Source organism: Taeniopygia guttata, chromosome 20 (assembly GCF_048771995.1).
Source record: "Taeniopygia guttata chromosome 20, bTaeGut7.mat, whole genome shotgun sequence".
Taxonomy (NCBI): Eukaryota; Metazoa; Chordata; class Aves; order Passeriformes; family Estrildidae; genus Taeniopygia; species Taeniopygia guttata.
This window is the reverse complement of record NC_133045.1, coordinates 5048058-5064300: the sequence shown is the minus strand read 5'-3', so window position 1 is coordinate 5064300 and position 16243 is coordinate 5048058. Positions and strand designations below refer to the sequence as shown.

Genomic DNA, 16243 nt, shown 5'->3' with positions numbered 1-16243 from the left:
TCCCTTTCCCATTTCTGCAGCACCTGTTTGACAGGGTATTTCCTTAATAGGCTTAATAAAAGTAAATTAACCCTAGCTCTGTTTAGATACAGCCAATACTTGGAGAACAATTTGCAGTGCAAGATGCCTACTAAACAGGGTCACCTGGCTCTGCTTTCCAGCCTCTGCAGGTTTCTTTGACAGTTAAACATCACTCTATTCCCCTTATTTATTTGGATACTCCCTACAAAACATTGCAAAGGAAATGCCATTTGGATTCTCCCTGTGGGAACTATAACCTTTTACATCTATTGCTCCACTAATGGAGAGAAGCAATTCAATTTGAATGCTGCAAATCCCTTAAAAATTCCCAAAGAGAAAGCAGCTCTAACTTACCAGCGTGGAGGTTTCTCTGCATACAGCACTGAGCTGGGGTGGATATGAAGCTCGTGGTCATCACGGATAGTCCTTGAAAACAAGATACTATTTCAGACTGTGCCTCTATTGCTTAACATTTGATTCCTTTCTGCCCCAGTATGAATGTTTATGAAAGCAAGAATGAAAGGACTGGAGTATGAATGAAATTAACAACATTTGCATTTAATGAGCAGATAAAACAAGGCTTAAATGCTGGAGAAAGGAACAATTGATAATTTGATGTCCTAAAAGAGTTTTATCTACATGAAATGAAAAAGTAACATTTCAGGCTTTTACTCAGTGCTCTGGGAGTGCTACAACACCACTGCACTACAACTGTACTTGCTTAAAGCAATCTAATGACTACTAGCAGCAGCTTCCCACTATTAATAATTTTAGCTATATTTGCCAAAGAGAAGAGATAAACACTGAGGCAGTTTGCAAACACAGAACTTCAAATATTTAGTGCATTGATTGCCACATGTTCCTAATTGCAAATTAGGAGAAACATCTGCTTGTTGATTAAACTTAGATTAATTCATCAGGGGAACTTTCAACCAAGCACCAGTTGTAGTGAAACTGTATATAGTCACCTGTAAGCTCCTGTGGAGTGGAATTTAGCTGCATTAGCAAAGAATCCGGAAACTATGCACCTCAAAACAGGATCTGGATCACCTGGAAAGAAGACTTTTTCTGTAAGATGAATCAATGGAAAGGCAAAAATCCCTAAAATACCACTTAATAATCTCAAACAACTTTTCAGATACATCAGGCTTTGACAGCAAAGGCAGGGAAGCAGACAAACCCTGCAATTCCTTTTGACTTCAATTTCACAGCAAAGCAAATGTTGCCACCTGTGTCTCCATGAAGAGTTTCACAGTCCCTAAAGCAGCCCAGTGTGACAGCTGAGCACTGAGGGCTGATTTTTCAGAGCAGGTAGAGACAAGTGCTAAGAACCAGTCCTGGCAGCCATGCACACACTGCACAGCTGGAAATCACATCCCAAAGGCTGAACAGCACTTTGAACAAAAATGGCCTTTTTGAAAAGACAAAGAGGGAACAGGGTGACCTATTTATGACTCTTTTGGAAAACCTGTCCATTAAATAGATAATCAGTGGTTAAAACTTCTGCTGGAAGTCTCAACTAATGAAGACTGGACTAAAATAGACTAAAGTACTCTTCTGCAACCATTTTTAGGAAAAAAAATCTGGTCTAAATTAACATTATTTTGAGGCCAGGATAAAAATACTCCAAAGGTTACAAGAAAAGCAGGGAGCAGACTGACAGTTTGGAAACTACGTTCACTATGTATTGGACAAGAGCTTGAAAAAAATCACCTTCACTGGACTTCTTTGGCACTTTAAAGCGGACGAGAAGTTTTTTCAGCTGCTCTCTCACAACAGAAGCTCTCACAAGCCCTTTGTAGTTCAGAAAGTGTTCCTGACACCACTGGGAGCTCTTGCTGTGCTGTACAGTGAGAAGAGAAAAAAATCTCAATGAGATACCATCAGCAAAGCAAATCCAATCTCTTTTGGATAGCCTTGTTCTTTCTTAATTCTGGCCTCCTACTACACATTTATTGTGGTTTTCCCTGAAAATTACCTATTTACAGAGCAACTAACAAGGGTATGTAGCACTAGTAACTAAAAAACATGTCTCAAACAACTTGTAAAGAGCAGCAGATCAAATGCTATGGAGTATTTTCAAACAGATGTGCTTCATTTCTTCATATGTGGTGAAAGAGAAGAGCATCAGTCATTCAATTTAATTCTCTCAGATCATAAACTCATCTGTTTTCAACCACAAAATGTAAACAACCTTTTTAGTGCTGTTTTCATTGGTCCTCTCTCTGCAAAGAGCTGTTTCTCCAGAAACCAGCACTCCCTCCAAGAGCTTTTGCATCTGACTGTTTTTAAGAGAATTACACAGATACAAAATGTGAAGGGCAACATTTCAGTTGGTGCCTGCCTGGCTGCTTTGTGGCTGGGGAAAAGAAGTCATGTTTGAACACTTAGGTGGTTATACTGCTTCAACTCGGCACTGCTGCAAGTATTTCACTACAGAAGTGGTTTATACCAGCAAAATATACTTCTCCCAAAGAGGTGTAGCAACTTCAAAACTATTAAATAAACTTCAGCTTATAGAGCAGTACTAAGGTCGGTATTTGACCTCAGGGTATGATATCAATGAGTTAATTTAACACCAGAAAAAAGACTGCTAGATTTAAATACAGATTATCATTAGTAAAACATGAGGAAAATATTAATTTCATTGGAAATTTGGACATTTCTTTTTTCCAAACCCCATGACAAAATCCCTGTCTCATTGTAAACACAGCTGTCTACCCATAAATTTCCATGCTTTACCCTAACAAAATTCTCTTTTACTCCCTGCTCAGAAACTGTGGAAGGTCTGTGGCAAATGGTGACCAGAGAGTCTTTTAATGTAGACTTATCACTTCATAGGCTTGGTAAGTCCTCAGCTTTGAGAACTTTTTGTATCCAGAACTTCCAGATTCAGAAGTGAGAACCTCAGGTTCCTCCCGTTCCTGCAAATCCACATCCGCTGGAACTGACTTACTTTGACAAAGGCTTCATAAACATTCAGCATGGTCAGATGATCACCTTCCTCCACAGCAAACTTTCTGTGTTGCCTGGCCTGCAGAACAGGAAATACCATTTTATAGGCAGATTGATTCTTGCTGAAATCATGTCTGTCATGCCCAGCTCCCTTCAGCTCTGTATTTCCTGGGGACTGTTAAATTCTTACCACCTAGGGCAGCTCCTCTGGGCAATAGCAATACTTTACTAGCCCCCCCTAAACTCAGGAACACTTCTAAAACTGAAATTGGAAAAATGAACAGACAAAGAACCTCCATTCTTTAAAATTAGGCTATTAAGAATTAGCTACATCCTTCCTGTTTTGTTCATCTTAAAAGGAAATGATGTGTGGGAAGGTTTTGGGGGATTTTTTTTTGCAAACCCTTCAACTCATCAATATTGGTTTATAACCTTTTGTGTTCCTGGACATCAGAAGAAGTTTAGCACTACTAAAAGACTTCAAGGTTCCCTTGTTATTTGGTTTCTTCCTTTACCTACAAAAAACTGATACAATTCCAGACCTTATTTTATTTTCACATAAAGTTGCAGTCTGTAATAGGCACCAGTAAAATACTTGCTAGAAGTCCAGAAATGTGGAACCAACAAACAGAAAAGGAGACATAACTGAACTTACAGCCTGGTTTTTCTGATTTGGAGGGATCACAAAGATGTTTTGAATCTGCATCATGGCAGCAATTGTCAAAATCTCTTGGGAACAGCCAAAATTCCCTGAAGAGTAAATGACAAAATTCAAAAAAGGAAATCTTCCATTCAACTTACCCCCATAGAGAATAAAATTAAAAAGAAGCAAAGTATGTTTTTATAGCCTTTAAAACAAAAATACATAAACTCCTGTATTTTTTTTTCATATAAGAGTGAATGTTTTCAGTGGAAAACTTAAGAAGCAAATGTTAGACCTATTAGACTGCGAAATGTCTTAGACTAATTATTTAATAGAGATCTTAACCAATTCTTTTCACTGAAGACCACACCAAGATGAAGTATAGTTTGAGTTCAGCAAATGTCTAGCAATGCATTACAACTACATGACTGTGAAGAAACTGATCTTTTTCCCCCTACCTGATTCCAGAAGCATCTTTGCAAACATAGGATTCAAAGGAAACTCTGCTATTCTCATTCCAAGGGGCTCTGTTAATCGGCAGTGCATATCCAAACCTGCAGCATATTAAGAAATGTAGCTGGGACACAGGCAAAACAGCACAGCAAGACTTCTTTTAGATTTAAACTGTACTAAAGAGCAGAATTACAAGCTAAAATATAGCAAATGCACCTTTACAGTTGCTGAATGTATATTACACTAAGCTTAAAGGCAATCCATGATACCTATTTACTCTCCCATGGGTCACCAGATTTATTTTTCAAAAATACTTGAACACGCAAGATTTTTAATTTTGACCAAGTTTCACTCTTATTGTCAATAATTAAAAAAACCTGCAGTCCAAGTCAATGCCATGGCCAGAGATGATATTAGCTGTTAGACCTCTGACCCTCTTTTTAAATATTTAGTAATATTTGTTAATGGGGATGTAAAGCAGATGAGAACGAAAATGGGAATAAACATGGAATAGGCATTATTGCAGGAACAGGAAGCACTGCTGGTGGTAGGGTGTCATTTTTCTAAGCACATCTACTTAGGTCATGGAGAAAAATGATGTATTATTATCTTAACAAGAGATGTACAGCTGATGAAGCTTTTCTACAGTTTAGTCTGCTTCGTGTATCACCCACTCAACTGCCAGTCATGTTCCAGCTGTGGCTTTTTCCCAGAGATAGCACAGGGGGTAGGCCTGACAGCTTGATCTGTAGTGGCCAGAAGAACCCTGAGCAACCCTGCACATTTACCATTTTAGAGGTTTGGCTCCCTGCAGTCAAACCCCTGCAACAAGGGTGACCCATGCAAAGCACAGGTCACAGTCTAACTCTGAGCTTTATGCTGAGATTTCAGGGAAAGATTTAAATGGAAAAGTCTTTCCTTTGCCAGAGGACATAGAATTTAAAAAATATAATACACAGGGAACAATAATGAGGAAAAAAAGCTTGCTAAGAAAGGCAGCAAAGAGTAAAAACTTAGAGAAAACTTTGAGAGACTAAGTTGTATGAGGTATGACAAAGAGGTAAAGCACAAGAGAAAGGCTCCACAAGCAGGGGTGGGTGAGAGCCCAACAACAGGACTTTGGGGCACTGCAGGTTGCATAACCAACCACAGCAAAGCGACCTGAGGAAACACAACCACAGCTCTCACATTATAGAAACACATTATTTGTCGGACTGTGTGGTGGTAAAAAAGCCACAGCTGCACTGCAGCTCTGTTTCACAGAGAAAAGCAAAACCACAAATCAGGTCAAGGAATGAGATCTCCTATAACTCATGTCAGCACATCTGAACCCACAGATCCCTCCAGCCAGTGTTTATTTTACTATTTGATATGCTACCACCTCATGACAATGTAGTAATTCACTCACACACCCCTACACTGTCCAACAAAACCTACCAGACTTTTCACATAATGTCACAGAGTTTTCCTCAGAAACAGGTACCAAAGGCAGCTTTTGTGCAATGGTGAACTAACATATTTAAACACAAAATCACACCACCTGCAAAAATTAATAGCTTTCATTTGACTAATGCCATATGAGAAGTTTAATTTCTACCACAACTAGTAGCTTAGATAGGTTTTCATCTACAGAAAGACAACTGCATTCCTAAGTAGGAAAAAGGAGACATTTCCATATATTTATGCACCACCTCCTACAGGTGCATCAAGCCAAAATCCTTTGGCTTCTGCTGCACCCTACAAACGCCAATACAATTTTGCATGATCTATATATGGGTTGTGCACAGGTCTATTTGTAGTAATAAGCTAGAATATAGCCTGCAGTGGATACTTTGGAATAGGTGAAAGTTTCCTTCAAATAATCCTGGAAGCCATCACTGAATCCACATATATACAGGAAATTATAGACCTCAGAAAAAGGTATTACAAAGATTTTAATTAAATATGCTCAGGAGAGATTATTCAAGTACCATGGCACTGAAAGGTATCAAGTAACAACCACTGGTGTGTGACAAGGCTGAGGGGTTAAAACTACCCTTTTTAAACTTAGGTAGTGTTTGTTTCTGATACGTGACAACTCTCAAACAGATCTTCAACAAAGACCTAAAATAACCCTAAAAATAAAGTCACTTTTCGCCTGCTTATTTGCCTCTTGTTTAAAACCAATAAACTCCAACTGATAACTCAGACTCTCAAAAGGGCATCAAAGGAGAAGGCTGAGGAGAGATACTTCTGATGTAATCAGTTTGCACCACTGTAAAAATAACCCCCCTACAAACAGTGATGTGTTTATTCAACACAGCTATCTCAGCCTTAGGAGCATCTGCCCTGCACGAGTTGGCACCACGCTGGCACAACAGGGGCCTGAGCCCAAACTGCCTTTTAGAATGTGACTGCAATGCCAATGATGAAATTCATGTTCCTACTTGCATAACAGAAATTTAATCCTCACTGCAGCTGCAAATGCTTGGGCAGCTCCACCTCTGCACCTTATATAAAATCTTTGTAATAAACCACCTAAAACTTAACTTCACCTTAAATTTCAGCAAAAACTGAAGAGTGTATCACACACATGCACACACATTTCTTTCCATCTGAAACACCAAGATCAGCACTTCTCTGTTCTGCTACAAAGCTGTGCAGCCAAGAGAATAAGAGCTCTTTGAAGCTCTTATGGGCAGAACAGTTCTGCCAAAACATCACCCAGCTAATCAGTGAGTTTATTGAACTTTCCTCTCCATTTCCCTAAGGTGGTTTTGGCTGTGAATTCATCCTTGCAACACATTCCTGAGCCACTGTGAAGGTCCTTGTTCCAAGCTTGCAGAGGTTGCCAAGGACCAAGTGTCTTAAGTGAAACCCTCCTTTGCAAGATGGAACTGAACCAGCACAGGGCAAAATCCTGGCCAAGCAGAGTTACAGCTCCATGAGAATAAAAAGAGAGCAGACTGCCACAAGTTACAGCACAGCATCTGTGAGTGGTCTACAAACAGCCACAAACCTCTGGAAGCTTCCAAAACTTACACAATCTCCTTTATGCTGCCTCATGTTTACATTATGGAGCAAACATTGTCAACTCTAAATTAGCTACAAACAAGGAGCTGAAGTCAAACAGAGATTACTTTTGACTTCTTGGCCTCATATCAAGTTTCTGTTTTGTTTAGTTTGTTGCATTCAAAAAGATTACACAGCTGTCAAAAAAACTCAACAATGTAACAGTTCTTCCTATAAACAAAATTAGGCAGCAGGCATCTCACTCACCACACAAAAAGGAGTTGAAAACTGTGTATAAAAACATACTACTACAGTGTGATCTGAGTGTTAAAAGTAGCCAACAGCAGCATAATGAATAAAACCAGAATGAACGCACTTAGACTCAAAGACTATCTCCAGTTAGAGAGGATCCACCCACAAGGCTCAAGTCCAAGCCTGCTCCTCACAGAACCACCTAAAACTAAACCATATGCCCAACAGTGTTGTTCAGACTACAATGGAGAACAAGCTGTGATTAGTAACACAGAGAACAGAATTTTAAAAAATATACTCTTTTAAGTAGCTGAATAGTAGAAAAGTATTTTGAATTATGCTCTCAAGATCTGTCAGACTAATCTTTTCTTTTCATTACAAGTTTGTGTATATCTGTTGATTTGTCCATAACTGGCAAGTTCAATACTAAAACTAGAGCAGAGTCTTTGCAAGTGGCACACATTTAAAAGCATGAAAAGCCAGCAAGCTGTTCACTGAAACACACACAGTGCCTTGAGAAACAGAGTTCCAGTTCATCCAGGAGAAAATGTGCTGGTTTTAGGGATGATCAGGGGTTTTTGTTAGTGGTTGTAGCCCGTAATCACAGCTAACAGAATCAGAACAGTTTGATTTGTTGTGGGTTTGAACTTTGCCTCAGCTGCAGGACCAACAGCACAAACATGAAGAGCATTACCCTACAGCAGGTGTAGCCGTTCAGCCACAGCCCATCCTGCATCCAGAGCACAGACTGGAACTCATTTTAAAAATATCATTAAATCAGCTCTTAATAACTTCTGTCAGTAAAACCTTCAAAATCATAGCAAGGAGGCAGTTTGAAAACTATCACACTGTCTGTGGGATTTTATGCACAGCCTCCAGTGACTGAGCTCTCCCAAGCTCAGGCATCACATTTGTCTCAGTGCTTAGGCAGAGTTCCAGCACACACACTGCAAAATCAGATAATGACTGCAATGTGTTAACAGGAAAATTTACAATAGACACAGCATGTTTTTCAAAGTACCACTAAGGAATAAAGTCGCAATTCTATCAGCCTTGATAAATTCTGGGTTATTACAGTCAAAACTTTGCTTACAACTTTTTCTGTTTGTATCTACAAGGGTTATATATTTCCATTGCTAGCACAGTAACGTGAAATAAAACACTACCACACCAAGTCTTAGGTATGTAACAACTTACTAACTGGGTGCAGGTAAAGCTAGTGTCTAACTCCTCTACTGGTCTAATTAGTGTCCAAACTCCATTTGTATCTTCATATCACTCTGTAAGGACTGAAGGAACACAAAGAGGATATGCAGGAAAAAACCACCCTCATCAGCTCAGAGCCCTGCTCCTAGCAAGGACAAATGGCTGGTTTCCTCCCACGAAATTGCAAGGAAATACAGATAAGATAACTACAAAATACTCATTTACCCAATCAAAATAGTTAAATTCTAGTTTAAACTCCATTGCTGCTGTTTGCTTGCTTACCCATCTGAAACAACCAAAAGAAAAGAGTAAATTCAGAAGAGACTGAGGTACACTCTAGAAGCCCACCAACAAAAAAATTCCAACAGTCATAGCTGTGTTTCTCCTTTCTCAAAGCACAGCTCTGAAATGCAAATTTTATTTATGTCCATCCAATCACCAAATACAAATTACAAGTCTTTTTCATAACTCCTGCAATATAGCTACAAATAAAGTAAAGCATTAAAACCTCACCTCCTAAAGCATACAGCAACTCTAAAGCTTGCACCATCGACTGTGCAGGGGGTGGCTGTGAAGAGAAAATGTGCATTCATTGAAGTTATCAGCATAGAACATGAGTTCATAGATCTTCCTCTTTTGCAAAATCCTTAACAACCTACTCTCTGCTGCAAAATGAACAAAGAGCTCTCACACTCCTCTTTCTTCATAAATTCAGTGCAAAGGCACTGCAGTTACAATCCTACAGAACCTCACAGTTCATCTTTTTAAGACTTTCCTGACTTCTCACCAATTTAAACATCAAACTCTGGAACACAAATCATTGTTTCTAAGTGGGCACACACATTATTTGCACTGTTGGCTCCCAGGACCACACTTTGCTGCCTGACAGGGGGCAACGAGCTGCACTTTCCAATCCAGCAGGGCAATGGTGAATGGCTCTGTGGACTATCCCCAGCTCATCCCCTGATCTCTCTTCAGCCCAAGGAAAGGTGACAGCCTTCAGAGGCTGGGACTCACCGAAAGGAAGGGGAACCTGAGCACGTTGTCAATCCCCAAAGCCTTGAGCTGCAGGATGACAGGGGCCAGGTTACTGCGCTGCATCTCCGGCACCGTGGACTTGGGCAGCTTCTCAAAGTCCTCCTCTGTGGGGGGAGAAAAACACAACTGGGGACTGAGCTTCAACTCCCATTCTGTGCAGTCACCACGACAGAATCACACCCATTTCAAGTTTAAATTATCACATAGGGATTCTTGACAGGTGTTCAAAGATCATCTCTATCCCAAAGATGATCTTTCTCCAATTACTGTATTATATTATTTTTATTTCAATAGAAATTCCATGGTTTTGGCTACAATTTTGATTTGGTAGTTCACTCACCCATGTTTCAATTTGAAATGTTATAAATTCTTCACAGAAATCTGGAAATGTTTTGTTTCGCTTCTGTTTAATGTTTTTGTCAGAAAATAAAAGGCAGAGTGCAATACTACAAAAAAAGCGTTTTTTAAACAGACGTGGAAAAGTTTCAAAGCAGCATGCTTTCAGTACAAAACCACTATTTTTGTAACTACTCAAATGGTCTAAAATATATATTTTAAATAAAGATTAAGAATGGAAAACCAATTTATTTAACAATGCCTTTTTAAAATCACATTTACTATAAAGTCCAAGTCTGGAAAAATACTGAATGTAAGGATAAAACCTTCCACTAACCAACTGCTCTGAAGTAAAAAAAAAAGCATATTTTACATTATTTTCACCCAAACTATTTTCATTTCTACAGAACCCTTTTCTATCTCAAACCTTCCCTAGGACAAAGACAGTGCTGTTTCTCTGCTGTTGTTCACTCTGTGCACTTTCTTATTTTCTATTTTTTTTCCTCCTTTAAAACATTTCTTAAAGCACTCCCTAGACAAGCTCTTGAGCACACAAAAATATCTTCAGTGTAGTCATGGTTTCTCCAGTAAAACACTCACAAAGCTATGTAAGCTTGGGATATTGTGTAGCACATATTGTCTCCTGATTTTTACTGGATACATAAAATTCTGAGCACAAACCATGGCTTGGTTTAATGTGGCAACTGCTGGCAAGCACATACACATTTTAAAGGAAAATGCTTCATCTCCAACATCTCAGAGCTCCAGTAAAACTAGAGGGGACCTGAAGCCCATCAGCAATGGGAGTTTTCAGCTGCAAAGCCTTTTCTCATTAAGCAGCTGAGAACAGACACTTTGATTGCAGCTCTCTGGACAGTGTAAGGTAGCCAAAAGATTTATTTATAACAGTTAAGTTTTGTGCACTGTCAGGGTCATTGATTCAAGGGAAGAATTTGGGGTTGGCAGCTATTCCTAGGAAAAAAAAGAGACATTAAGTTTTTTCTGAGTTACCTAAAGGATTTCCAGAGCCCTTTGGTTAAATGCAAGGTCTATAAAGACTTCAGTCAGAGAAGAGAGCTTATAAATCTGGTAAGTATTACAAGCTGAAACTGCTCAGAAACCAAAATCTTTAAAGAACAAACTTCTTAATAAGCTCACCACTTTTAAGAGTTGCATTTATATTTCATGTTTGCAACTGCTGACTCTGCCCCATTTGTGCTTCTGATTCACAAAAAAGATTGAGTTCCTAGCACATAAGAATGAGGTATTTCTAAACAAGCCATAGGAACAACTGTGGGAATCTGAAAAATAGAAACTTCCACAGATACTAAAGAGTTTGATTTATAACCTTAGAAGAAGCTTAAATTGATGTAAAAATACAATACACAGACACTAAATAGAAAAATCATAAACTTATGTTTCTATAGTTGTAAGTAAGACTATACCTTAGATAAGTGAGAGACTGTATGGATAAGAGTGAAGGGTTTATAATGTAGGGGTGAGGTTATATAGATTATAAATATGTAGTGTGGAGGTTATACAGAATAAGCTAAGAGTTTAGAAGTTATAATAGAAACGTGTATACATACAACAGCAGCCTATTAGACAAAAGTATCCGCAGTGCAGTAGAAGTAAAAGTGGTAAGTTAAAAAAACAAAGTAAACCTTATAACATCTGTCCATTATACTAGAAAGTTATATATTTCCTTGTAACGAAGAAACTTGTGACTACTCTTGAACTATAGCCATCTACTTACTCTCATAAATCTCAAACCTCTAAAACTAATATTTATCTAAACAATAAATCGTTCTTAACCGAAAAGCAATCCCACTCCTTCATGATTAACAGCAACAACGATAAACAACTGTTACAGTGCATTCGGGCTGTGCTTTTCCCCATTTCCAGGGACCCCCGTGACTCTGATCAGATATGTGTCCCCTCCTTCCTGCCCTGACGGGGTTGGCAGAGAGCCAGAGAAGCCCTCCCTGTCTAGAGCCCAGATAAGCCCCTGACCCTTCCTGTTCGCTCTCTTTCCCCCCGGATCTCATGGAATAAAGAAGCTGAACAACCACATCGGGGTGAGAGCCTCTTTTGAATCTTTGCCCATCTCCTGATGTTCCTCCCCTCAAGGCCCTGTATCTCTGGGTAGCATAATAGTTTAGGGACTGAGAGAAGTAGAAGCATCAAACAACAAAGGGACATATTGTTCTTTCTGAATGAACAGACAGAGCCCTTTCTCCTTCCTCTCACACCAGTAACACGACCTGTGTAAATGCTGTGTAAATGCTGTAAATGCTGACCTGTGTAGAGCCGGTAGCACTTGCCGGAGCGGCTGCGGCCGGCGCGGCCCGCCCTCTGCTTGGCCGAGGCTTTGGACACGGGCACCACCACCAGGCACTCGATGGCCGTCTTGGGGTTGTAGGCACGCAGCTTCACAAAGCCACAGTCGATGACAAAGGCGATGCCGTGCACCGTGATGGAGGTCTCTGCAATGTTGGTGGCAACGATCACCTGCAGGTACAGGCAGAGAGGGTCCTGAGAGCTCCCGGGGTTCATCAGCCAAGGAGACACCTCAGCAGCACAAAATGATACAGTACAAACAGCAGAAGGAGCTGTCAGCTTGAAATAAGCCCAGTTTGCACAGCAGTTCTCACAGCTTCACAGTCGCTTCCTTATTCAAATTTATTCTCTCTTCATAAAAGAAGAGCTTGGCAGTGTTTGCAGAGAAAAATCTTTGGCAGCATTTGCAGAGAAAAAGATTAACTGACTGTAATTCAAGTGTTCTTATGTAGCAAACTAAGAATGTTTTCTCTCTGCTTCTCAGTTACACTGAACTATTCTTTGCAGTAGAATGAGGTGGGAGATAGGAGGGGAACAGAGTTCCACATTCAGCATTCCTGCAGGGATTCACTTATATATGTATGCCCTAAAAATAATAAAAAAATAATTGTTCCCAGACAACAGCGGGAAATCTAATATTTATTTCAACTGAAATTAAAAAGTAAATTTTGAAAGTTAACTGACTAATGTCATATCCCAGAGAGAAGTATTTATATTAAATGTTCTTCAATAGCAGATGAACAATTTCACTTGTCAAACCCTAGCAGATACAAGAATTACAAGTCACCTTGGTGAAGTTTTGTCAGCTTATTTCAGCCCCAACACAGGCTCTGCATAAGCAGAAAGCACTAATCACACCCAATTATATACTTCTGTGACAATGTCCAAACAAGACTTGCAGAAGTCAAAACAAAGCTTTTTTTTCCACTAAAATCAAGTAAGCTTGAACTTGTTTCTTAGATGAAAATATAGCACTTACCCACTCTGTCACTAATTTTTCTACTACTGGTGGAAAACAGCCATAGACATTTCAATCACAAAAAGAAAGAAAAAGGTAAAAGCAAAGGAGTTCAGAGTGTAAGAAGCTGCAACTGAATGAAGACAAATACAAAGTTGTATGGAGACACTTAAAAATTGCAGATTGATGAGGCAAAGAGGACAGTTGGAACTGAAATGTGATCAAAGATGAAAAAGGAAGCCAGGGAACGTGTTCTTGGTTTCCAGTTTGAAAGCTGACAGCATTGATGGGAGATGCAGAAAGCCTCCCTCAAAGCAGCATTTGCAATAGTCCCGTGATGTGAAGCTCATAAATGCAACCTGTGTGCTGCAGACACCCTTCTGGGTGGTGGAAATGGAGACAGACACAAGAGCTCACCTTCCTGACAGTGTGAGGGACTCTCTCAAACACTTTGAGCTGCTCAGGAGAAGGCAGCCCAGCGTACATGGGCAGAACACGGAGGTGCTTTTTCATCCCAGTGCGGGCGAGGGCTCGAGCCTGTTCTATGAGCATGGAAACAACAGTCTCCACTTCCTCCTGCAGCCAGAGCAGCACAGGGCACACAGTGAGAGTCTGCACTTTCCTGTCACCTACATACAGAAACTGCACCAAATAATCCCATTGTAATTGTCCCAACTCCAGGATTTTGACTAGCTCATTCCATGCTGTAATATTCTTAAGATAAATTGGTAATAAAGCTTTATATACATGTTTGTGTTCACTGTTATTTGAGTCAATGTCATACCACAAACACATGAGCAAAATCATGGGGAGGGACTGAACCAAGCTTAGGAGGAAGTTTGGTTTTTCCTGTCTATCTCAACTGGTGAGAGCAAAATGGGAGGCCAAAATATTTTGGCAGAGCAGAATGCTGTGGGCCTGGACTGGGAATGGCACAGGAACAGCACTGACACCTCTTGCTCAACTTCTTATTTAATCTCAGCTGTGGCATCTCACGCTTAAAGACAGAAAACAAAACGTTCAAACATTGCCTCATGAAATACCAAATTCATTATTCCAAAGTTAAATCCATAAAGAGGATGAGGAATTGCTTTTGAAAATATGCAAGATGTTATTGAAGCTCTTCAAGGTAGCTCCTCTCTGGAGAAATTAGTTGCCTCCCATTCACTCTTCCCAGCTGCAAAGTGAGCTAAGCATAAATAGAACAGAAGAGACCGGTACATTTTGATCTCATGGCAATTTGTTTTTCTGTCAAACACTTCAGATGTTAAGCCTAACAAATGGAAATTCCATTTGCCTTAATTATTAATGATGACTCACTGTCAATTTAACAATTAGGTATGTGTGACTTGCACCAGCAAACCACACAGAATTCCACTCACTAACAAGGCTGAGAAAATACAGCATTAAATGACAAAAACTATGATCCATCACGAGCTTTGATAAATTCAGGCCATATATTGTCTTCATATCTTTGGGACTGGCCTAGTTTTGCTCCCATCAACAGAGAAATGTTTGTCATCTTTACTGAGAATAAAGTAAGCAAAACTAAGGAAAGCCTCAGGAGACTGATGCAACTTTGCAAAGCTCACAATATAGCACTGTAAAGAAAAAAAATCACTTATGTCTATACCTGTCCAGTTAAAAATGCCAGTATATCACCATCATTCTCCATCTGGTGAATTTTCATTGTTGTTTCCACAGTTGATTTTATATAGTCAGGAACAGGGCTATGGGGAGAGAAAACAGCAGAGACATGAGCAGAAAAATAGGTACAGGCTCCTCCCCTCCAGCAGGGACAAACAGAGCAACCTAGACAAAATGATAGCACAGTTGCACAGTCTCACTACTGCCAAGACCAGACAGGAACACACCTCTGTAGGTAAAAGATGTCCACTGGAAACGTCCTCCCCTCAACAGTGAGAATCACACTGGTGTCTTTGCTGGGGTCACCGGTATCATTTTGATTAAAGAAATCCCTGAATTTCTACATTAAAATAAAAACAAACACTTTCAGTTTGACATTTCAAGGTATGGAGAAAAAAACCTAAGGAAACAAAGAAGTTAAATTGCTATTACTTGGATGTTTACTTCATCAATTTGACAGTGCCAATTAAAAAATGTGAAAGTTTGATTTTGTTGCCTTCTGTTCTGTCTGGGGTTCAGGCATTTAGCACAAATAGTGTTGCAATGTCTCATTACTTTCAGAAGTAAAAATAGGAAAGGGAAATAAAATTAATTATATCAGCTGCTACAGTTGGAAAAAGAAGATAAGGTAACTTTTAACTGGAACTCAAATCTATCAAATTAGAAAAGTCAAAGCCAAGAAGAACTTAGACATAATTGTGCAAAAAGGTTTATGTATGGATTGCATTTTCTCATCCATTTTTGGGTGAGTGGGTAAATTTTACAGCCCTTACTGAACACCAAGATCTCACTTTGTAAAAGCAGAGTCAGACATGGTTTACGAAAGTTTTTGATTTATGTATTGTGAGACACCTTCATAAATTTAAATCTATTGTCATGAAGTATTTTCAATAAATAACAGCAAAAGATGGAACTAAAGAACCCATATAATTCATCTCAACTTTTATGAGCATTGTAGAGATAACCATCAACTCTCTGCATTAAACAAAAAGCTTTATATAGTCACACCAATCATTTTGCTCATATTAACTCGTTTTAGATTAACTGTCATCTATTTGAAATGTGGTTTCTGGCAGTTAGAATATTGCCTTGTAATGTACAGAATATCCAGCAGTGCAAACACTACCAAAGCACAGCACACTTCCAACATTCATGGCATATGGTACCTATCACTAAAGGAAATCTCTGTGTGCCCACACTGTCAGTGCCACTTGTAAGCTCTCACCACCACATCTCATAAAGGACAGAGCAGTTAGGAAAAGTGGAGGAGAGGAATGAACATGACATAGGAGATGGAATAGCTGCCATATGAGGAGAGACTGAAAAGGCTGTGCTTGGGGAGCACAAGGTTGAGAAGACACAGCTGAGGTTTACAGAATCAAAGGTGACAAAGTAAATGCAAA

General features: G+C 39.5%; 1 protein-coding gene across 2 annotated transcripts in view; it reads right to left on the bottom strand.

The window, feature by feature from the left end:
- Positions 1-16243, bottom strand: part of DHX35 (DEAH-box helicase 35) — a 28839-nt gene that overhangs the window by 5454 nt on the left and 7142 nt on the right. For both annotated transcript variants that reach the window (XM_030288526.4, XM_002189744.7), the window contains exons 9-20: positions 15068-15180; positions 14827-14923; positions 13611-13769; positions 12196-12406; positions 9539-9663; positions 9035-9089; positions 4078-4173; positions 3632-3726; positions 2978-3055; positions 1735-1864; positions 990-1071; positions 376-447 (exon numbers count right to left, since the gene is read on the bottom strand). In XM_030288526.4, the coding sequence (XP_030144386.1) occupies positions 376-447; positions 990-1071; positions 1735-1864; positions 2978-3055; positions 3632-3726; positions 4078-4173; positions 9035-9089; positions 9539-9663; positions 12196-12406; positions 13611-13769; positions 14827-14923; positions 15068-15180 (1313 nt within the window). The remainder of the gene's footprint in view (positions 1-375; positions 448-989; positions 1072-1734; positions 1865-2977; positions 3056-3631; positions 3727-4077; positions 4174-9034; positions 9090-9538; positions 9664-12195; positions 12407-13610; positions 13770-14826; positions 14924-15067; positions 15181-16243) is intronic.